The 23045-nt window shown below is 54.3% G+C and overlaps 3 protein-coding genes across 4 annotated transcripts in view; 2 read left to right on the forward strand and 1 right to left on the reverse strand.

Annotated features, from left to right (window-relative positions):
* LOC143395251 (CD209 antigen-like protein A) overlaps positions 1-15782 on the reverse strand; it is a 61528-nt gene extending 45746 nt beyond the window's left edge. The window contains exons 1-6 of the mRNA XM_077109566.1: positions 15697-15782; positions 15518-15601; positions 15170-15257; positions 14770-14861; positions 14221-14372; positions 343-354 (exon numbers count right to left, since the gene is read on the reverse strand). Of these exons, the coding sequence (XP_076965681.1) occupies positions 343-354; positions 14221-14372; positions 14770-14861; positions 15170-15257; positions 15518-15601; positions 15697-15742 (474 nt within the window). The 5' untranslated portion in view covers positions 15743-15782. The remainder of the gene's footprint in view (positions 1-342; positions 355-14220; positions 14373-14769; positions 14862-15169; positions 15258-15517; positions 15602-15696) is intronic.
* LOC143401479 (CD209 antigen-like protein A) lies at positions 6817-11278 on the forward strand. 2 transcript variants are annotated; one of them, XM_077109591.1, is made up of 7 exons: positions 6817-6902; positions 6998-7081; positions 7342-7431; positions 7740-7829; positions 8226-8377; positions 9086-9195; positions 9976-11278. In XM_077109591.1, the coding sequence occupies exons 1-7, from the start codon at positions 6857-6859 to the stop codon at positions 10121-10123; spliced, it is 720 nt and encodes a 239-aa protein (XP_076965706.1). In that variant the 5' UTR covers positions 6817-6856; the 3' UTR covers positions 10124-11278. The 2 variants fall into 2 exon arrangements, with proteins under 2 accessions (XP_076965706.1, XP_076965715.1); XM_077109600.1 differs by lacking the exon at positions 7342-7431.
* A 1913-nt stretch (positions 15783-17695) lies between the features above and the next one.
* On the forward strand, positions 17696-21621 carry LOC143395302 (CD209 antigen-like protein C). Its single transcript, XM_076850455.2, has 7 exons — positions 17696-17775; positions 18194-18280; positions 18569-18661; positions 19059-19210; positions 19936-20045; positions 20817-21014; positions 21223-21621. The coding sequence occupies exons 1-6, from the start codon at positions 17730-17732 to the stop codon at positions 20965-20967; spliced, it is 639 nt and encodes a 212-aa protein (XP_076706570.2). The 5' UTR covers positions 17696-17729; the 3' UTR covers positions 20968-21014; positions 21223-21621.
* The last annotated feature ends 1424 nt before the right edge of the window (positions 21622-23045 follow it).

Raw genomic sequence — 23045 nt, forward strand, 5'->3', positions numbered from 1 at the left:
ACGGGGTTGTAGGACAAGGACAATCTGGCCATGTTGGGCCAACATGGGGACCTTCTGAAAGGCCATTCAAGCTCTGGAGCTCCCCATGTGGTCAGCTGTGGCCCTGCCAGACCTCCTCTGCTGGTCATTTCCTTCTGACCATGCCCATTCCATTCCTGTGGCATCATAAGAAAAGCTATTTGGTCTTTGGGTTTTGACCACACTGGACTCAGGCCAATAAGGTGAACTACAGCAGGGCTTGGGGCTGGTCACCAGAAAGAACAAATAGTCGATTTGAAGGTGAAAAATGCCAGTCCCCTTTTCCCCGCCAACCTCCAGGCTTAGGGCAGGTTGGAGATCGACCTCTAAAAAACTCTTGAACAAGAATGGGCAGGATGGGGCTGGGGATGTGGCTCAAGCGGTAGCGCGCTGGCCTGGCATGCGTGCGGCCTGGGTTCGATCCTCAGCACCACATACAAACAAAGATGTTGTGTCCGCCAAAAACTAAAAAATAAATATTAAAATTAAAAAATTCTCTCTCTCTCTCTCTCTCTCAAAAAAAAAAAAAAAAAAAAAAAAAAAGAATGGGCAGGTCCCAGGCTGGCAAACCGGGGGAGCTGGAGAAGTCCTGGGAGCTCTGGTAACTCCTTCCTCTCCTCCCTGGTCCATGACTCTCTCGTTTGTGTGTTTGGGAGTTTGGCCTTTTGTAATAGATGAACACATAGCAGCAGAATGAGTTCTGAGTTCTGTGACTCTGACGTGAAATTACTGAGTCTGAGAGGGGATTTTTGGGAATCCCCCATTGCTGGGCACCCCTTGTTCCTGCCTTCTGAACCAGATTAGCCTGTTGGGACTGAGTCCTCCAACTCATGGGACCTGAGGACAGCTCCAGGTACCTAATATAAGCCGGGGAGATTTGCTTGGCATCAAAAAATCCCCCAAGCTTCTTTTCCCTTCTGCTGTCAGGCAGCTACTCAGCCGTGAATGGGCCTGCAGAGAGGGACAACTCATAAGACTCATAAAACATCCCGATGCCGCAGTCTGGCTGGGCACAATTCAGGAGCCACTTGTCAAAAGAAACTAACTTTATTTTTAGAACCACACACGATAAACAAAACAGCTCCTCAGGAAAAAACCCTCAGAGCCCAACTGCCGCCACCGGCTTCCCACAAGCCACACTCCCCAACCACCTCTTCCTCCCACAATCCTCCTGCTCTTGAGGCCGATTGGCTGGGTCGCATGGGCGGAGCCAAAAAAGTCCCCCAATGAGCAGCTCCGTGGCCTGAAAGGGCAGGGAAACAGCCCAATGAGCATCACCGCAGAGGAGCCAATCAGCTAGATGTTGCTGGGGCAGCTGTGAGCCAATCATCAGCTGGCAGTCTGAAAGTTTGCTGGGGCCCCTTCGGCTGTGGCTCTCAACACCGGTGAAAAAAACTATTCTTCCAAGATCCTATCACACTCTACCAGGTGGCCTGGACCCTCCCTTGTCACCTCAACTGCCACCACCCCCAATCACCCTGGCAACCAAAACATCAAAGAGAGCTTGCTGAGGGCTATTCCGAGGGTAATGAATGATCAAGGGGGCAGGAGACTGAGGCAAAAACAGGGGACCCAATTTCCTTAAGGACTCCAACTCCTGAGCTCCAGCCAGCCTCCCCTAGAGGCCGTCCCTGCTGTCACTGTGAGACATGGAAAATGACAAACCCCCGTGTAGTGTGGCCTGGGAGGAGGGAGCGAGCAAGAGGGGGCAGCACATGGATACCATCGCTCCTTTCCCAGTATAGCTTCTCCTAGTGACAGGACAACCCCTGGGAGGGACGAAAACACCATCCAGGGCCAGACCATCCCCGGGAAGGAGGTATCCATGCAGCCTAGAATGAAGGTCTCTGGGAGGAAACCAAAGGACTGATTCTTCCCCCAATAAACCCTTTCCCAGTGACAGTACAATGGGATCCCGAAGGGAAAGAGATAAGCACTGAACTCTGACCCAGACCCTGGGCTCTCCCCCCCCCCCCCCCGCCCCCGAGTAAAAATATTGCCCAGTAAAAACAAGTTTCAGATTCTCACAAACCTGTGGTGCTGAGACTCGGGGCACACGCTGGGCAAGCTCTCTACCACTCTACCACTCTACCACTCTAGCCCACCCTCCGGCTTGCTTTTGGTTTGACTTTCCCATGATATTTTAAGTTTCTTGAGGAAGAAATTTAAACTAAGGGCTTGAGATCTTTCCTCTATCAAGGACAAAACCAGGCAGTTTGATTTAAAGATTAGGTTTAGCTTCATGTTGATTCTAGAAACCTGCAACTCTCAAGTCCCTGAAGTATAGATGGTGTTCTGATGGCAGAAGCTACATGGGTTGGTTCTAAGGACAGAGAGGGGCAGGAGGGAAGCAGACTCAAACAACACAGAGTGCGTTGCTCATTTCCAGCCGGATTCCTCCTAAGATGGGGACAGGGAGACAGGACAACAGAGGACTAAAGATTAGTTCATGTGAGGTTCCTTCGGGTGCCCATTTTTGTGTAAGCAGTAAGGCAGAGGGAACTTCCATATCATAACGATCGAAACTAGCTCATTTAAAAAATTTGGACTTTATCTTTCTTTCTTTTTTTTTAAGATTTCTTTTTTAGTTGTAGATGGACACAATACCTTTATTTTGTTTATGTGGTGCTGAGGATCGAACCCAGTGCCTCCCACATGCTAGGCAAGCGCTCTACCACTGAACCACAACCCCAGCCCCTGGACTTTATCTTCCTGATATTGATTTCTTGGCATTAGATAAACAGCTTAATTTCAGCTTCATGAGAAGAAACTTTAGTCTGAGTGGTTCCATTTTGTTTTTTAGTCCTGTTGATTCAGGCCTAGCATAAAAGCATTTTAGTGCTATGAATTTCCCTCTCATCACTACCTTAGCTGCATCCCACATTAATGATTCTACATATCCGTTGTCAGACACTAGTTGCTTCCATATTTTGGTTCTTGTGAATAATGCTGCCAACGATATGAGTATACAAAAATATTTTTGAATATTTGCTGTTCTCTTATTAGCTATATGCACAGAATTGTGATTGCTGGATTATGTGGTAATTCTATTTCTAATTTCTTGAGAAACTGACATATGTTTTCCACCATTTTACTTTCCCATTAACACTCTACAAAGGATCAAATTTCTCCACATTCTTCCAAAGTTTGTAATTTTGTTATTTTTATAGCTATCATCCTGTGAGTATAAGATGATATCTCATTGCGGTTTTTTTTTAAAAAGATATTTTTAGTTGTAGATGGACACCATACCTTTACTTTGTTTATTTAGTTTTTTATGTGATGCTGGGGATCAAACCCAGTGCCTCATGCCTGCCAGGCAAGTGCTCTATCCCTGGGCCACAACCCCAGCCCTCGTTGTGATTTTGATACACATTTCCCTGATGATGAACCATGTCCCCGCTGGCTGTTTGGAGACAAGTGCACTCAAGTCCTTTGTCTCTTATTTGAGCTACTTATTTTTCTGTTCTCCGGTTGTACTTTTTCTCATTTAAAAACTAGTGTGCTGTGTTATTTTCTTCTTCTTGGGTTTTAGGAGTTGTGCACACATTCTGGGTATGAAATCAGTATGATACATGATTTCCAAGCATTTTCTTCTAGTCTTTCGGGTTTCACTTCATTTTTCTTGTCAACTTCAGTGGAAATGGTTTTGAAGTTTCTCCAGTAGGAAGAGGTTGGCTGTGGGTTCTTGATGGACACCACTATCACATTAAGGGCCATTTCTTTCCTTCTTCCTCTCCTTTCTTTTCTTCTCCACTCCTTTCTCCTCTCTCTCTTTCTCTCTCTCTCTTTCTCTGTTCCTCCCTCCCTCCCTCCCTCCCTCCTTCCTTCCTTCCTTCCTTCCTTCCTCCAGGAATTGAACCCAGGGGCACTGAACCACTGGGCCACATTTCTAGCCCTTTTAATATTTTATTTAGAGACAGATCTTGTTGAGCCTCACTAAGTTACTGAGTCTGGCTTTGAACTTGCAATCCTTCTGCCTCAGCCTCCCAAGCTACTGGGCATTTCATTGCATTTCTAATCGGCTAATATTTTTAAATAAGAATGTTGAATAAAAACATAACCCATGAATCAGTTTTGAGTTTTACTGAATGCTCGCACTCAATGCACTGAGATTCTGAGGTGGATTTCCTGCTCTACATGGTTTTTGCAGTAGTCACTTTTCTCATGCTGCTTCTAGAAGTGTCAAGAATGAGGAGCTGAGCATGAGGTAATGGTGAGGAAACATGGCGAACCTCACCTGAGCCGAATCACCAAGCTTCACCTCCTCATCTGCAGGCCATATGGATGCCTCACCCTGAACTGCAGAGGTGTTCAGAGCGGCACTTCACCCACCCCAAACACCAGACACCGACAATTCAGGAGGGTTCTGCCAGGTACCCAACTGCAGTCCTCAATGATCAAGGGAATCAAAATCAAAGCCAGAGAAACTGTCAGCCGTGAAAGCTCCGAGGGATGAGAAGTCTGCCCTTAATGTGGCTTCCTTGATGGGACCCGGGAGCAGAGGAGGAAGGGTAGGGGAAATAGGGCCACCCGTGACGGGTGCGGCTTCCTCTGCTCTTGGACTAACTCAGCAGCCCATGTGGGCGATTTGCTGCGGTGGTCACTTCTTGCTGTGGAGAAGGTCAGCCTCAGGGGAACCTGATGAAATGAGGACTGGAAACCTCAGCCACAAATCTAAATCTGCTTAATCGTTTATTTAAAAATAAATGTTAGTTTAACCATTTATTAAACAATAAAGAAGAGAAGAAGAAGAAACCCTTGCTCTTGGTCATGATGCACACACGTATCTGCCGTCTTTAGACTGAGATATAAAGCACACAATGCAATGCTCAGGCCTTCAGTATGCAGGTCACCCATGTGGCTGCCTCTCAGATCCAAACAGAGAGCATTTCTAGCACTTTCTTACACCCCCTCTGGTCAATCTCCACTCAGCCCTCCTGGTCACCCCATCATCTCATCAAAGATTATCTCTAGAGGCTGGAGTTGTGGCTCAGCGGTGGAGTGATTGCCTAGCATGTGCGAGGCACTGGGTTTGATTCTCAGCCCCACATATAAATAAATAAAGTAAAATAAAGGTCCATTGATAAATAAAAAAAAATTGTTTAAAGATTATTTCTACCTGTAATTGAAATCCATAGAAAATAAAATCTTACAGTAAGACACTTCGTGTTTTGGCTCTTTCACTTTTTTTAAGAGGTTCATATGTGTTCCAACTCAGTAGACTGCTTTTTTAATTGCTGTATAGTATTCCATTCTGTGAATATACTTTTTTTCCCCCCATTTATCTACTGGTGACCGCTTGGGTTTTTCAGCTTGGAATAATTCTGAATAAAGTTTCCGGGAGACTTGGTTTTCTTCCTTGATTTACAGGGTTGAGTGTGAGGGCAGACTCTCTGGGTTCGTATTCCAGCTTCACCATTAACCAGCTTTGTGGCTGTGGCCAGTAGCCCAACTTTGCAGGGCTTCAGTTTCTCACAACTGTAAAACAGACAGCAGACCATCTACTATGGGGTGGAGAGGTTAAATGAACGAGTATGTAAAATAGTTAGAAAAGTCCCTGAATGACACTTCAAAGAAGAAGAAATACAATCAATCAACAAATATATGAAAAAATGGTCACCATCTCTAGCAATCAGAGTTGCAAATCAAAACTACACTGAGACTTCCTCTGACTCCAATCAGAAAGGCAATCGTCAAGAACACAAGCAGCAGTAAATGTTGTTAGGACGTGGGGGAAAAGGTACGCTCATACACTGCTGGTGGGACTGCAAACTATGGGAAGTAGTGCGGAGATTCTTCAGAAAACTTGGTATGGACCACCATTTGACCCAGGTATCCCACTCCTAGGCTTATACCCAAAGGACTTAAAATCAGCAGTGACGCAGCCACATCAATGTTTAGAGCAGCTCAATTCACAATAGCTAAACAGTGGGACAAACCTAGATTCCCTTCAATAGATGAATGAATAAAGAAAATGTGGTATATATACACAAAGGAATATGACTCCGCTTTAAAGAAGACAGAAACTATGGCATTGACCAGGTACCGGAGAATATCATGCTAAGTGAAATAAGCCAGTCCCCCAAAAAACAAAGCTGAATGTTTTCTCTGACTTGCGGATCCTAATTCACAATTGGGGGTGGGGGCTACAGAAGAATAGAGGTACTTTGGATTAGACGGGGGGGGGGGGAGCTATGGGAGTGGGAAGGACAGTGGAATGAATCAGATATTATGGCCGTAGGTGCATATATGATGACAGGACTGGTGTGATTTTACCTCATGAACAACCAGAGAATGAGAAGGTACACTCCACTTATGTATGATGAGTCAAAACGCATTCTACTGTCGTGTGTAACTAATTAGAAAAGTCCGTACCTACAGGAGGCCTAAAATACACAGAGGGGAAGATGACTCAAGTCCCAGGTCAGCAGAAAGCACCCAAGGTGGGGACATCAGCAAACGGAGGCAGCAGGGCCAGGGCCAGCGTTTCTGGAAGAGGGGGGCGTGGCTAGCTCACCACCACCAGATGGGCGAAGGTTGGCCAAGCAGCTTAAATTGACAAGTGACCCATTTCATTAGCGGCACCCAGAGTGGCCTGACCAGGAGGGGACCGGTTCTTTCAGCCAGGAACCCCAAACCTTGCAGTCCTTCCCTGAAATTCCGGGAACACAGGGCTCGTGACAGATACTCGGACCCCTCCCTGTCGCTTCTTCCGAAGTCCCTACCCAGTTTCCTGTTTCTTCCTGACGGGGAGTAGCCACAGGCAGGGAGTTACAGGGGTGGGGATAAAGGCTGTGGTGCCAGCCGTCCTGGGCACTGAGGGACAGCAGTGACCATGAGTGACTTCAAGCACGTGCGGGTGCAGCAGCTGGACCCCCTGGGTGAGGCTGGGCTGGGACTCTGGGAGTCTGGAGGGCCACGGGCACCAGCCTGGGGGGCAGCCTGTCCCGCTCTGACTGACGCTCTGCCCACACAGAGGAGGAGCTGGCGGCCAGCAGCACGAGAGGCTCCCTCAGCCACCACGCACTCCAGCCGCCCTCCAGAGCCAGCAGCTCTGCAGGTGGAGCAGGGAGGGGACTGAGGAGGGACAGGGGCTCCTGGGAAGCTGCGTCCTGGGGACGAGGAGGTCGGGTGTCTGGGCCCTGGGATCCTGGCAGGCGGAAGCCCAGACTGGAGGCTGGAATCTGGGCTCCTGGGTTCTGGGAAGGTGGAAGCTGAGACCTGGACTCCTGTGTCCGTGGACGAGGCCCGGGCCAGGCTGTCCCTGGGCCAGGCTGAGGCGGGACCCTGGTGTGCTGAGCCCCTCCCCTCCCTCCTCAGGGTGTCTGGGCTCCAGCTCTGCCCTCCTGGTGCTGCAGCTGCTCTCCCTCATGGTCTTGGCTGGGCTCCTGGTGGCCGTCCTTGCCCAAGGTCAGCCCCTGAGGTTTGGAGCTCTGAGGTCTGGCCCTTGGACTTGGGCGGCCAAGGCAGGAGGGAGGTGGGATGGACGCTGGGATTCAACCTTAGCAGGTTCTAGGGTCTGCCTGGCCCCCACACCTCTGGTGCAGGGTGGGGGCAGCACAGGAGGGTGCTGGTCCCTCCCTCCCTGGGTGTCAGGGGTCCTGGTCTTCAGCTGGGACTAAGAAGGCCTTGGCTCTCAGACCCCAGGCCCCTGGGGGCCAGGGCAGTGCATGGAAGCCAGCAGGTCCAGCATCGGGGCTTCTTTTCTCTTGGCACAGTCTCCAGGGTCCCCAGCTCCCAGGCACAGGAGCAGGAGCTGTCAAAGCAGAAGGTGTGCCAGGAGCTGACCCAGCTGAAGGCAGGAGTCGGTGAGTGACCAGACACCGCACTCCCAGGGCCCCAGAGGGTCTCCATGCGGTGACACTTTGCTTGGGTCACCAGCCCTCTCTGAGCCTCAGTTTCCTGGGCTATTTTATGGGAACACAGGATAACAGTGACAGTGGCACTTGGTGCTCACAGACGGCCGTGCACACAGTAGGCACTCAGGCCAGTCTCCTGGGCTCTGGAGCCCTGCTTGTCCCAGGCTGGAGGAGATGGGACCAGGATCCTGGGGGCTCCTGGGGGGAAGGGACATCAGGGAATGGGGCGGGGACAGTCACCCAGGTGCAGGGTCATGTGAGGCCCTGACTCCAGGGCTTGAAGGTGGGCAGACATGGGAACATGGCCTCCCAGCACGGGTCAAGCCTGACCCTCTCCCCCAACAGACCGCCTGTGCCGCCCCTGCCCCTGGGACTGGACGTTCTTCCAAGGACACTGTTACTTCTTCTCCAAGTCCCAGCGGAACTGGAATGACTCTGTCACCGCCTGCCAGGAAGTGGGGGCCCAACTAGTCATCATCAAAAGTGCTGAGGAGCAGGTGCATGATGGGCCCCATCCTGGTCCGGGGCAGGCATCTGGCCACTGGCCACCTGGGGGGAGACGTTGGTCAGACAGGGTTTTGTGGAGCAGGGGCTGCTTCTTCCAGTGGAAGGGAGGAGAAAGCATGGGTGGCCGGGTGGGGCCCCAGGTAGCCTCTCAGGAGTCTGGACGTGCATGAGTGCTTTGGGAGACACACCTAGAGGTGACCTGGGGCGCTGGCCAGGGGAGCCGCCTGCTCTCAGGGATAACAAGTACTCAGGGGGCGCCGTGCCCATCTCCCTGGTGTAAACCTGCCCCCCGCCCCATGTTCACGTTCCAGCGTCCCTGGGACTCACTCCGTGCAGAGCTGGAAAGAGGGCATGTGCGTGACTGGCGGGCACGAAGGTTCCATCCAGCTCCGCACATTGAACCCTGTCACGAGTAACTTCCTGTGGGAATGCTCAGAACTCAGCACACAGCTAAACATGTCACGTCACCAAGTGTGTGTGACGAGAGGCCGCTGGGCACAGTCAGTGTGCAAGTCAGGACACATCTGTCCGTAGGGTACAGTTATGAGAGCCACACAGACCTCCTCAACATGGATGGGACCTGGAACATTAGAAGGCTGAAGGTCAGGCTGCAAGCAGAACTTCCTGTCAAGAGACTGGAGAGACAGCAGGTGGAAATGGGGGCAGAGCTCTCCCTGACTCCTCCTCTCCTCCTTCAGAACTTCCTGCTGCAGACTTTTAAGAATAAAGGCAGCTCCTGGATGGGACTGTCAGACCTGAACGAGGAAGCCACATGGCACTGGGTGGATGGGTCACCTCTGTCACCCAGGTAGGTCCTGAGATGAGGGGACAGGCAGGCGGTAGAGTGGGGTGGGATCTGAAATGGGGGTTCTTGAGCTCTCCTGGTGGGTCCCCTGCTCTCCCTGTTGCCCTGGTCCCGAGAGTCCGTCGTTTGTGTTGAGGAAGGGGGTCTTCATGCCCACGTTCAGATGGAGGGCAGGTCCCGAAGCCGCACTCTCAGAGCCGCGGGAGGAGCTCCCTGGCTGGGTGGGTGACTTAGCACCAGGGTCCTAGTAGGAAGCCTGAGGTCTGGGAGGGCCACCAGATCAGGGACGAGAGCTTGTTAGACCTCAAAGACCCCAGGAGAAGCATCCAACCTCACCCCTCGAAGGGCCCCCAGGGCGAGGGCAGGAGCAGAGGATGGGGAGGGAGGGGCTGCCGGCAAGAGCCTCTATTGTGGCGTCCACGGGAAGGACCTGCGAGGCAGGGCGAGCGGCTTCTGAATGGCCGCCTGGAACCTTTTCGGTGGGTTCTGGGGCAGAGCCACCCCTCATTTCCGGTGTTGGTCAGTGGGTGGCGATGGCAGGTGTGAGGGGCCCAGGGCCCACTGAGCACAGCGTGGGCAGTGTGCGGTGCAGACTGGAAATCCCACCCTCAGCTTGGGGTTGCCGGGGTCCGTCAAGGTCCTGGCCCAGGCACGTCCCTGGGCGTCCACAAGCCACGCCAGCCGTGTGCACGCAGGGCAGATGCGAGAGAGAGGGCATCTGGTGTCCTGGAGCAGAGACTGTCCCCGGAGGGGGCTGGGCTCACAGTGTGGATGGATTTGCAGCCTCACCTATTGGAACGAAGGAGAGCCCAACAACGTCGGGGAGGAAGACTGTGCGGAGATCACTGACAGAGGCTGGAATGACGCCAAGTGCGAGGCGGAGAAGTTCTGGGTCTGCAAGGCCTCCCCCTCCCCCTGCCCCAACACCTGAACGCTGTTTCTCTCACCTGCCACTGCCGCCCGACCTGGCCGGACAGGTGGCTGAGCTTGACCCCAGTGTCCCTCTCCTTGCCTGTGAGCCCTGGATCTTAGCAAAGCCCTGATTCCCTGTCTTGGAGTCCTTGTCATCTAAGGGGCTGGACTGCGAGGGTCCTTCCTCCCATGTCTGCAGGTTCTCGTGGGCTTAGCGGTTGCGTTTCTGGTCCACCTTTACGGTCTAATGCGGTGACCAGGTGTCTGATGCATCAGGACCTGGGGCACTCCATTCATCTGCTCTGCCTTCCCTGTAGGGTCTGGGTGGCCAGTGCAGCCTCGCTGTCCCCTGTCCTCTGTCCCTGCACACCTTCCTTCCATCTGCTCCACTTCCGTCCACCTCCCTGCAGCCCTGGCCCTGGTTGCTGTAGCTCCTCCTGCAGGCTGGACGCAGCTGGGAAGGGGTTCCCCAGCCAACGACTGGAGAGAGTCGGAGGGTGACTACCCCAGCTCCCTCTCCTGTGATGCCCAGCGGACCTTGCAGTCCGGCTCCCGATCTCTCTTCAAGGAAGGACACGCAGCCTGGCTGCGGGCAGCCCCCTCCTGCCTCGGGTCTCCTACAGGGAGCTGCTTCCTCTGGGTGGGCTCCCTTCCTGACCCATCCCATACGGGTGCAGGAGGGTGAAGATGTGGCCGTGGTGGGCCAACATGGGGCAACTCGGACGGACCCTTCTGGTGCCATGGCTCCCGGGGGGTCAGCTGTGGCTGTCAGAGCCCTGCTGACCTCTTCCTCTGCCCCATCGTGCTCCCCTTCACGGACATAACAGAAGATCTGTTTGCTCTTGGCGCCGATATTGAGCCGCGGGTGTGCCCCTGGGTATTTGTAGTCTGCTCCCTCACACCTGAATTTAGACTCATCAGGTGACTTAGACAGGGGTCTCTAGGAACCTGAGGATGGGAACAACCGCTAAATCTCCAGGGAGGGGCGTGGAGACGGAGCTATACAAATTCCGGAAGAGGGAGCTTTGGCAGTTCCACAGCTGGGGGACACGAGGAAGTGCCGGAGGGTGGCCCCTGGGAGAGGCACAGACGCACCCCACAGGAGTCTCTCCCTCCCTTCTTGGGTTCACCTGTTCCGTGTGTCTGTTTCCTTCACAATAAACCAGTAAGCGTTTCCCTTATCAGTGTCCTTTATAATAAACCTGTAAGTGCAAGCAAAGTGTGCTTCTGAGTTCCTGGGCATCCATCTGGAGACGGGGTTGGGCAAACAAAGCCAGAGGGCTGGCCCTCGGGGGCCTGACCAGCCCAGGCCCCCCAGGAGGGTGCAGCAGAAGAGGGCTCAGTCTTACCGGACGGACTTGAGGACTCTGATGCTCCCTCTTGGTGACTAGTGTCAGAACGGCAGGATTGCTTGTTGGAAAAAATTCTGCAGGCTCCCTGCCACCAAGGATGGCCCCGAAAATGCTCCTTCACGAACAGCTTGTGTGCTAAATTCCCTCGCCCCGACAGTCGATTTTGAGCGCAGTTTTATTTCTTGGACTCTCCCTATGGTTCCCCTGGTGCTGATTCCCTTTCTTGCCTTCTCTATTTCCTTCTCTGGGCTTGTTTGGCATGGATTGGACTCTTTTTAAAATTAGTTCCTTGAGATTGTGTGTGTAAGATCTTTCCTCTGATAAGCACAAGTTCTAGGATTGAATCTCTGGCGGCTTTGTGTTCCGATATAGAGCACAGCGACACTTCCTTGCTTAAAGTAGGACAGATTTTCTAATCCTCAGAGCCAAGACGTCTGGCCGGGTGGAGAGGGAGGGCTACCAAGTGGACCGCCCCTTCCACGTTACGTTCCTTGTCGGGCGAAGGCAGGGGGACAGAACTCTGGAGCCAGGACAGACCTGGGGCTACTTCAGGTGGCCTTTTCTGTGTGAGGATTACGGCAGGGAGAGCTTCGTTTTCAGGCCTGTGGAAACCAGCCTGGCTGTAAAATTGGGCAGACATCCCTCCAACTGTGACTTCTCAGAAAGCCAGAGAAGCACTTTAGTTTCCGTTGGGTGACTAGGAACATTAGCATAAGTGACCCCGTTGGGCTTTCCTGCACCTGTTGGGGCCTAGAGCAGGAGCTTAGTTAAACAGTAACCTTCTGGGATTTCACCTCCACCTCTTTTCCAATCTAAGCAAAGGAAAAGTGTGTGTGTGTGTGTGTGTGTGTGCAAGCGTGTGCACGCCTGTGCTCCTGCTTGTGAGTGTACCAGATCCTTTGGGTTGCATGTGGCCCTGTGCACCCATACATCTAAAACACACGTATGTGATTCCTTTGTTAGGGGGCTTTCTCCCACTCCCTAAAAGTCTCAAGAGACATAGCCGTTGAAGTCCTTTGTCCCTAACGAGGTTACGCGTTCCTCTGTTACAGGATTGTCGTTTTTGCCCACTTGAAAATTCGGTATTTTATTTTCCTCTCATGGAGTTTGATGAGTTATGAATGTACTCTTGATATAAATCCTTTGTGGGATTTGTGATTTGCAGACTACAGATTTCATTTTTATGCTTGTTCCTGATTTCAATGGGACCGTTCAACATTTCTCCAGTAGTAATGAGGGGCATCATAGTTGTGGGTTCTCGAGGGACATCACTCCCATGTTAAGGACATTTCACTTCATTTCTAATTCACTAAGAATTTTTTTTTGAGAGAGAGAATTTTTTAATATTTATTTTTTAGTTCTCGGCGGACACAACATCTTTGTCTGTATGTGGTGCTGAGGATCAAACCCCGGCCGCACGCATGCCGGGCGAGCGCGCTACCGCTTGAGCCACATCCCCAGCCCCTCGCTAAGAATTTTTAATGTAAATCATGAATAGGTGTTGTGTTGTACTGAATTTTTAAAGTAAATCAAGTCTAGTATACACACACACACACACACACACACAATACAAAACTACAGAACACACACGGTACACAGCTTTCTCAAGTTCCACGTTCTCCATGGCAACGTTCATCAAGGTAGATGATGTCCAGGGATGTGAACAGGCCTCAATACATTTAAATGCTTGGAATTGTGTGGAGTATGTTCTCTGATTATAAGGGAATCCAACTAGAAATCGGTAACTGAGACAAGACAGGTCATTCTCTAACACTTGTGTATTAAACAAACACTTCTTTTCTTTTTGTACCAGGGATTGAACCCAGGGGTGCTTTTCCACTGAGCCGCATCCCCAGCCCATCCTTTTTAGTATTTTATTTAGAGAGAGGGTCTCACTGAGTTACTTAGGGCCTTGTTAAGCTGCTAAGGCTGGTTTTGAACTCAAAATCCTCCTGCCTCAGACTCCCCAGCTACTGGATTACAGGCATGTGCCATCGTGCCTGGCTTGAAAAACACCATGGGTGTGGGGAGCCACATGGAGTGACCACGCCTTCCAGTCCTGATGCACCACGGGGATCTGAGAGATCACTGCGGTCTGGCGCGGTGGTGCCATGACTCATGACTCGGTCTCTTCCCCTGCTCAGATAGCAAGGCCAGTCTTCTGAGTAGGCACACCCCGGGACTGAGCTACACTCACTTATTCTTTTGTAATACTACCCCTTTATCCTGTTTGGGATAGAATGTTCCATGGAAACGCCCTTTGTGTGTCCCCTTCTCTCGCTCTGCCCTTGGGTGTGGCCTTCCTAGATGTCAGTCAACCTGCTGACAGTGGACATCATGAAGCTAGACGCAGCCCCCTGAAACCAACCCCACAAAAAAGGTCTCTCTGTCTCTTGTGTGGTAATTTTGTGCAGCCCAGTGCACCTGGAGGAACTTGAGTGTTTTAGTTATGGAACATGACCACGGGGGGCAGGTTTACACCAGGGAGATGGGCACTGCGCCCCCTGAGTACTTGTTATCCCTGAGAGCAGGCGGCTCCCCTGGCCAGTGCACCAGGTCACCTCTAGGTGTGTCTCCCAAAGCACTCATGCACGTCCAGACTCCTGAGAGGCTGCCTGGGGCCCCACCCAGCCACCCATGCCTTCTCCTCCCTTCCACTGGAGGAAGCAGCCCCTGCTCCACAAAACCCTGTCTGACCAACGTCTCCCCCCAGGTGGCCAGTGGCCAGATGCCTGCCCAGACCAGGATGGGGCCCACCATGCACCTGCTCCTCAGCGCTTTTGATGATGACTAGTTGGGCCCCCACTTCCTGGCAGGCGGTGACGGAGTCGTGCCAGTTCCGCTGGGACTTGGAGAAGAAGTAACAGTGTCCTTGGAAGAACGTCCAGTCCCAGGGGCAGGGGCGGCACAGGCGGTCTGTTGGGGGAGAGGGTCAGGCTTGACCCGTGCTGGGAGGCCATGTTCCCATGTCTGCCCACCTTCAAGCCCTGGAGTCAGGGCCTCACATGACCCTGCACCTGGGTGACTGTCCCCGCCCCATTCCCTGATGTCCCTTCCCCCCAGGAGCCCCCAGGAGTCCTGGTCCCATCTCCTCCAGCCTGGGACAAGCAGGGCTCCAGAGCCCAGGAGACTGGCCTGAGTGCCTACTGTGTGCACGGCCGTCTGTGAGCACCAAGTGCCACTGTCACTGTTATCCTGTGTTCCCATAAAATAGCCCAGGAAACTGAGGCTCAGAGAGGGCTGGTGACCCAAGCAAAGTGTCACCGCATGGAGACCCTCTGGGGCCCTGGGAGCGCAGTGTCTGGTCACTCACCGACTCCTGCCTTCAGCTGGGTCAGCTCCTGGCACACCTTCTGCTTTGACAGCTCCTGCTCCTGTGCCTGGGAGCTGGGGACCCTGGAGACCGTGCCAAGAGAAAAGAAGCCCCGATGCTGGACCTGCTGGCTTCCATGCACTGCCCTGGCCCCCAGGGGCCTGGGGTCTGAGAGCCAAGGCCTTCTTAGTCCCAGCTGAAGACCAGGACCCCTGACACCCAGGGAAGGAGGGACCAGCACCCTCCTGTGCTGCCCCCACCCTGCACCAGAGGTGTGGGGGCCAGGCAGACCCTAGAACCTGCTAAGGTTGAATCCCAGCGTCCATCCCACCTCCCTCCTGCCTTGGCCGCCCAAGTCCAAGGGCCAGACCTCAGAGCTCCAAACCTCAGGGGCTGACCTTGGGCAAGGACGGCCACCAGGAGCCCAGTCAAGACCATGAGGGAGAGCAGCTGCAGCACCAGGAGGGCAGAGCTGGAGCCCAGACACCCTGAGGAGGGAGGGGAGGGGCTCAGCACACCAGGGTCCCGCCTCAGCCTGGCCCAGGGACAGCCTGGCCCGGGCCTCGTCCACGGACTCAGGAGTCCAGGTCTCAGCTTCCACCTTCCCAGAACCCAGGAGCCCAGATTCCAGCCTCCAGTCTGGGCCTCCGCCTGCCAGGATCCCAGGGCCCAGACACCCGACCTCCTCGTCCCCAGGACGCAGCTGCCCAGGAGCCCCTGTCCCTCCTCAGTCCCCTCCCTGCTCCACCTGCAGAGCTGCTGACTCTGGAGGGCGGCTGGAGTGCGTGGTGGCTGAGGGAGCCTCTCGTGCTGCTGGCCGCCAGCTCCTCCTCTGTGTGGGCAGAGCGTCAGTCAGAGCGGGACAGGCTGCCCCCCAGGCTGGTGCCCGTGGCCCTCCAGGCTCCCAGAGTCCCAGCCCAGCCTCACCCAGGGGGTCCAGCTGCTGCACCCGCACGTGCTTGAAGTCACTCATGGTCACTGCTGTCCCTCAGTGCCCAGGACGGCTGGCACCACAGCCTTTATCCCCACCCCTGTAACTCCCTGCCTGTGGCTACTCCCCGTCAGGAAGAAACAGGAAACTGGGTAGGGACTTCGGAAGAAGCGACAGGGAGGGGTCCGAGTATCTGTCACGTGCCCTGTGTTCCCGGAATTTCAGGGAAGGACTGCAAGGTTTGGGGTTCCTGGCTGAAAGAACCGGTCCCCTCCTGGTCAGGCCACTCTGGGTGCCCTTAATGAAATGGGTCACTTGTCAAATTAAGCTGCTTGGCCAACCTTCGCCCATCTGGTGGTGGTGAGCTAGCCACGCCCCCCTCTTCCCAGAAACGCCGGCCCTGGCCCTGCTGCCTCCGTTTTCCCCACTTTGGGTGCTGCCTGCTGGTTCCTCCTGGTGCTTCTTGTTCCACTAGGAGTAAACGTCAGACGCTGGCAGATTTAGGGGCATCCCACAAACAGCTGACCTGTTGTGGTCAACGTCAACGTGGTCAGCATCTTCCAAACAGGAGAGTCACAGAATCTGCCACCGTCCAGAGGAGCCAAAGGGGATGTGATGTCCAGATCCGAGCAGTGTCCTGGGTGGATTCCGTAGCAGAGGAAGGACGTTGGAGAAAACGGCGAGACCCACATACCACTTCCAGTGACTGTGTACCTGTCTCAGGAAGAGGTCAGCATGGGGCACCTGCCAGGTCTCCACCTCCCAGCCAGAGCGCCAGAACAGGGGAGCTCCCTCGAGGACTCGGGAAAGGTCTATGCTACCTTTGCAAAATTACCAAAACTAGTATAAAATGAAATTCCTACGTAAATATTAAAAATAAGGTGGCAAATCCAGTATTCCATCATAACCTGTGCCCGTGTTTTTTAGTTTCTAAATTGAACATAACACTCCTCCAGTACAAGGTGCAAGTCTTCAATCCATATTGCAGGACACTTTTATCGATGAGAGCATACCTCCAGCCTCCTCTCGGAGAAGAGTGAAAACATCTCAGGACACTGAAGATGTCCTTGATCCTCCTCCATGTCAATCCCCACTCGGAGCTCCCTTCAAGATTGGTTCTTGGAATGGAAAAGCACCAAAGCCAGGCTTAGGGGTGTATTCTGGATGTCTGAAGGCCTTTTTCTCTTCTGGGAGATATGTGCATGTTGTTTCATGCTTTGATAGTTTTTTTTCTTGGCTGTATAGACTTCCACCTGCCAAAACCCAATGTTTTCTTTCATTTGTCTATAGGTGGCCACTTGGGTTCTCACAATTTTGGACTGTGGTGAATTCAGCTGCTAGGAACTCTTTTTGCTTTCTCCTGAAGACTATGGTGACTCCCTTTGGTCCACAGTGTGGACTGTCTAGGATTAATTTCCAGCTCCACAATTCACCAGCTGTGTGACCTTGAGCCAGTGTCCTGACCATGCTGTGCTTCCAGTTGACCCAAACTGTGAAAAGGAGGTCAGATCATCCATCACAGGCTGGAGAGATTCAACAAGCGAGTACGGAAAGCAGAAAAGAGCCTCACGGTAGGGGACATGAAGCACAAAGATACAACCGTGCTTCAGCCCCAAGTCCCAAGTCAGCACCATAAGTGAGGATGTCAGCAAAGCCTGGGTCAGAGGGGCGGTGTTTCTGGGAAACAGAGGCGTTGCTGGCCCACTCTTGCCACAGTGGAGAAGGAATAAAGAGTCACTTTTTAGAAAAATAAGTCATTGGTTTTAAAGACTACAGTAGCCTGGCCACAGCACCAGTGAACCAGTTCCATCTGCCTCAGAGCCCAGACCACCTCCAGCCCCTCCCAGAAACTGCTGGAACCTGGAGCCCCTGCCGTGGGGGTGGAAGAGGCACAGGCTCCTCCCTCTACCCTCTTCTGGGCCCTTCCCCAGTTGCCTGTTCCTCTTCCTGACAGTGGATCCAGAGAGGGGTGGGGTGGGAATAAAAGCTGGGTCCCCGCAGCCCGGGGCACTGAGGGACAGCAGTGACCATGACTGATTCTAAAGAAGGGAGGATGCGGCCACTGGGTCTTCCAGGTGAGGCTGGTCTGGGACTCTGGGAGCTGGGGAAGGGGCCTGGGCGGCCAGCGTGGTCGCAGTCTGCCCAGGCGCTGACTGACGCTCTGCCCGGGTGGACGAGGACAGCTGAGAACCAGAGGCACCGTATTCTGCAGATGACGTCAGCTTCTGGTTGCGATAGTTTGGCAGGTAGAGCCGGCATGCGGCTCAGGAGGAGTGGACAGCTCCTCCAAGGCACTTGGGTCGGGGACTCTAGACCCCGAGTTTGAAACCCCAGACCCTTTGGGGGAAATCGGGAGCTGGGCTGCCGCAGAAAGGTCGAAATGAAGGCCTGGGATCCGGTGCCCTGGGGATCAGGAGACGGGTGGCCAGGCTGTCCCCGGACCAGGCTGAGGCAGGGACGCTGGGCACTGGAGTCCCATCCTTCTCTCCTCAGGGTGTCTGGGCCACGGCCACACCTTCATGCTGCAGCTGCTCTGCCTCACGCTCTTCGCTGGGCTCCTGGTGGCTCTTCTTGTCCAAGGTCAGGGCAGCCTGAGGGTTGTGTGGTCCTTAAGCTGGAGCCAGGGGGGAGGTGGGGGAGGCAGGATCTGGTCCTTCGGCCTCTTCTGGATGCTTGTTCTTTCGCAGGGGAGCGAGGGAGGCACAGGGAGGCTCCTGGGTCACTCGCCCTCCTGGTTCCGGTGTATCTGGGTGTCTTCATCCTCCAACAGGATTAATTAATTAGACATAAGTGATGTCCATAGGGGTCCCGTGCGGGCTGTGGCACACAGTAGGTGTTTAATAGTTGCAATTTATTTGTTGGGCACAGTCTCCAAGGTCCCCAGCTCCCAGGAACAGGAGCAGGAGCTGGCGAAGCAGGAGAAGGTGTACCAGGAGCTGACCCAGCTGAAGGCAGGAGTCGGTGAGTGACCAGACACTGCGTCTCCCGGGCCTCAGAGGGTCTGTGCTGTGGGGCTTTGCCTGAGTCCTTGGTCCTCTCGGAGACTCAGTTTCCTGGGCTATTTTGTGGGAACACAGGATAACAGTGACAGTGGCACTTGGTGCACACAGATGGCCGTGTCCACAGTGGGCATTCAGGCCAGTCTCCTGGGCTCTGGAGCCCCTGCTTGTCCCAGGCTGGAGGAGATGGGACCAGGACTCCTGGGGGCTCCTGGGGGGAAGGGACCCAGGGGGGTGGGGAGGGGATGGTCACCTGGGCGCAGGGTCATGTGAGGGCCCTGACTCCAGGGCTTGAAGGTGGGCAGACATGGGAACATGACCTCCCAGCACAGGTCAAGCCTGACCCTCTCCCCCAACAGACCGCCTGTGCCGCCCCTGCCCCTGGGACTGGACGTTCTTCCAAGGACACTGTTACTTCTTCTCCAAGTCCCAGCGGAACTGGCACGACTCCATCACCGCCTGCCAGGAAGAGGGGGCCCAACTAGTGATCATCAATAGCGATGAGGAGCAGGTGCATGATGGGGCCCGTCCTGGTCCGGGGCAGGCATCTGGCCACTGGCCACCTGGGAGGAGACGTTGGTCAGACAGGGTTTTTCAGGAGCAGGGGCTGCTTCCTCCAGTGGAAGGGAGGAGACGGGCATGGGTGGCCGGGTGGGGTCCCAGGCAGCTCGCAGGGAGCCTCACACAAACTCTAAATGGGTAGGGACACCTGAAATGCCAAGAGATCCCCACATGTGTGCTGACCAGCGCCCAACAACTCAGTCTGTGGGGAGCGAGGTCCTCGTGGGTCACCCTGCCAGTTTCCCTGGTGTAAATATTCCCACCATGGCTGAGGTCAGCCCACCCATGGGATGTCACTAGTGGCAGAGCTAGAAGAGGTGACGTGCCTGACCAGCCGTCATGCACAGATACAATCTGGCTCCAGCGCTAGTCACGAGCAAGTTTGTATGGACGTGCTCAGAACAGGCGAGTCGAACATGCAATATCACCAAGCGTGTGTTGTGAGGCCGGCTGTTGTGTGCACAGTATGCCAGGCCGGACACACTGCCCACAGCATACAGACGTGGGAGACACTCAGACGACTTGAGTACAAGTTGGAAGAGAGCGTCTTGGTCTGGTAGACTAGAAAGCTGAAGGTCAGACTGAAAGAAGCACTTCCCACACCAAAAGATTGGGAGACACCAGCAGGACAATAGGGCACAGAGGTTCCTCCTGTCTCCTCCTCTTCCTCTCCAGAGCTTCCTGCAGCTGACTACAAAGAAAAGAGGCCATACCTGGATGGGGTTGTCAGACCTGAATGAGGAAGCCACGTGGCACTGGGTGGACGGCTCCCCTCTGTCGCTCAGGTGGATCCTGGGATATGAGGACACGCTATGGAGGAGGGTGGGGTTCCGAAGCTGTGGCTTGACTTGTCGGTGGGCTGCTCCCCACTCCTTCGCCCCCGAGGCCTAGAGCTTAGGACAGGAGCTGAGCCGAGGCGGGTGCTCTCCGCATCCGTGTTCAGACAGAAGAGCCGGTGCCCCAGATTCTACTATCGGAGCTGCAGGAGCAGCTTCCAGCCTGGCGTAACACAGGCAAAATCACAGGACACCATTTCTGGGGAAGAGACAGATTGTTATACTCCCAGGTCCCAAGAGAGGGAGTGTCCCTGTCCCTCACACCACAGGGGACACGTGGGGAGGATGTGGGGCCCGTTGGGAGGCAGAGGGTGCAGAAAAAGGGAGGAAGAGGAGAGGCAGAGCGAGCAGCCTGGCGGGGGGCTGGCTTGAGTCGCTTCCGTGGGCTCTGGGCTGTAGGTGCTGTCCCTAGACGTCTCATATGTGGCCTGGGGAGGTGTCTGAGTGGCCCAGAGTGCCAGAGCCCACTAAGCAAGGTGTCTGGGGTATGGAGTTTAGGATGCTGGTTGGATTGTGTCTGAAGGTCCCACCCTGATTTGGGGGGCTCCTTTTAAGCATGGGGGACAACAAGGGGCAGGGCATGTCATTAGGCGTCCCGAGCAAGGCTTGCATGCATGCGCGTGCAGGGCAGATGTGCGCGCAGGCAGATGGTTTCCAGAAGCCAGAACACAGCTCCCAGAGCGGGCTGGGCAGAGGCTCATGATGCGGGTGGCTTTGCAGATTCATGAAGTACTGGAACCCAACGGAGCCCAACAACTTGGGACAGGAAGACTGCGCGGAATTTGATGGCGACGGCTGGAATGACGCCAAATGTGATATCAGCAAATTCTGGGTCTGCAAAAAATCTGCACTGTCCTGCTCCCATGAGTGACAGCCCGTCCCTCTCTGCTGCCCTGGCAGCTCCAACCTCCTCGCCAGGTGACCGAACTTCACTCTCATCTCTGCCAGCCCCTCCTCTCTGGGTGGTAGGCACGGAGATCTCAGCTCCCGCTCTGGGTCTCTTCTAGGAGATTTCTCGTCCCCAGAGAGGCCAGGCCATGGCCTCCCTCCCTCCTGTGCCTGCGGGCTCCCTCTGGCTTTGAGGCTGTGGCTGTGAATGACGAGGTGCCTCTTTGTTCATATTCAGCTGCACAGGTGTTAGGTCGGTGGTGGCGACTTGGTGGCGACTTGGCGGCGACTTAGAACAAGGCAGCCCGGGCGGGAAAGGAACATCAGTCAGGTGCCAGAGGAAACGCCTGTCAATCAGCGAGATCTCCCGACTAAGGCCTGTCAATCAGCAGGACCCCCTGGCCAATCCTGGAGTTCAGCCAACTCCCCCGACCAACTCCAAGGGGGCAAGGGACCCTAAAAACACCTCTTCCTGTCCCAAGCCCTTCCCTTCCTGCTGTAAGCCCCATAAAAGTCCAGTCCGGTCGAGCTCTCACGCGGTTTCTCCTCAGACCCTTCTCCTGTCCCCTCGGTGGGTCTGATCGAGTTCCGCCCGGGAGTGATATCTCAATAAAGCCTCCTTGGTGGCCCTTTTAAATCTGCCTCCTTTGGTCGCTGCCCGCCTCGCCTGATCTGACAACAGGTGCACTTGGATCTAGGTCAGTGAGCCGAGTCAGGGTGTGGCTTGGCAACCTCGGCACAAGGCTGGTCACCAGAAAGTCCACGTGGATGATTAGCAGGTTGGAACTTGGAGCCCCACCGGCTCAGCTCCGGGGAGCCGGGGGGTGTTGGCCCTTCAGCTCTGGGAGGACTCTTGTAGCAAGGAGACTCGGTCAGACCAGGCTGGTGAGGACAGGGAGGAGCTGCAGGCGGCCTTCCTGGGGACAGGGAAGCCCCACACCACTCCTCCCTCTTTCCCCTACTGTATACGCCATTTCCCTTTGTCTGCATCTGAATTCTATCTTTCATAATAAACCAGAAAATATAAGCAACATTTTTTTTTTTTTTCTGAGCCACCTGGAAAATTACCAAACATGAGGCTGTTGGAAGAACCCAAACTTTGTGGTTGGCCTGGTGAAGCATGGTCAGCCCCTGCACGCGGCAGACACCTGCAGGAAGTCAGTGTTGTGGGAGGAAGCCCAGACCTGGTGGAATCTGCTGCTGCCCCTGGTAGCTGGCGCCAGAGCTGGAGGACCGCTGGTGGAAAATAACCACCCCACAGGGTCTTGACTTAACATCTGAGCAGCCAGCTTCCATGTCAACTGCCACCTTATGAGATAAGTTTGCTTCCTGTACTTCCTCTTACCCGACCCCTCACCCTGTTAGTGACCTACCCCATGTACCGTTTTCAGCTGCACAGGTGCACTTGAATTTAGGACATGACCCCTTGGCTCTGGAGAACCCCAGGTGCCATCGACCTAAGCCAATCCCATGCTATTCCCACCGCCCAGCCTGTCCCACAGCGCCACAGCTCCAGCTCCAAAGCCCGACCCCACGAAAGGTGAACCCCAAACATCTCGGGGCCTCTCTCCTCTCTGGAGAGGGATGGCCTCTATTTGTCACCTGTGACAAATAAACCTTGGTGCGGGCCTCTGCCTGTCCCCGTCCTTCATTTTTCACTGGCCCATCTCCCGCTGCACCTCACTGTCCTTCCACCCACCCCGGGCTTCCTGTGCCCTAGTGTCCACCCAATGTCCCTCCATGATCAACTCGCATCGCTCTCTGTTCCTACCTGTGCCGTTTTGTTCCTTATCCTTGCTTTTGGCATTTGGCTTCTCTTGTGTTGGTTTCTTGATATTATTGGAAGGCTATTTCCCCGGCCCAAGAACAACATGATAACAGCAGAGTTGACCTCCATAGGTTTTGTGGTCGATTTTAGAGTGGGGCCACCAGTCATTCTATGAAAACGGGGTGAAATTTCCAATCTTTGGAGTAAAAAGCCAAGCACAGAGGAACGCGCCTGTGATCCCAGCAGCTCAGGAAGTAAAGGCAGGAGGATTGCAAGTTCAAGACCTGCCTCAG

Source organism: Callospermophilus lateralis, chromosome 1 (assembly GCF_048772815.1).
Source record: "Callospermophilus lateralis isolate mCalLat2 chromosome 1, mCalLat2.hap1, whole genome shotgun sequence".
Lineage (NCBI taxonomy): Eukaryota > Metazoa > Chordata > Mammalia > Rodentia > Sciuridae > Callospermophilus > Callospermophilus lateralis.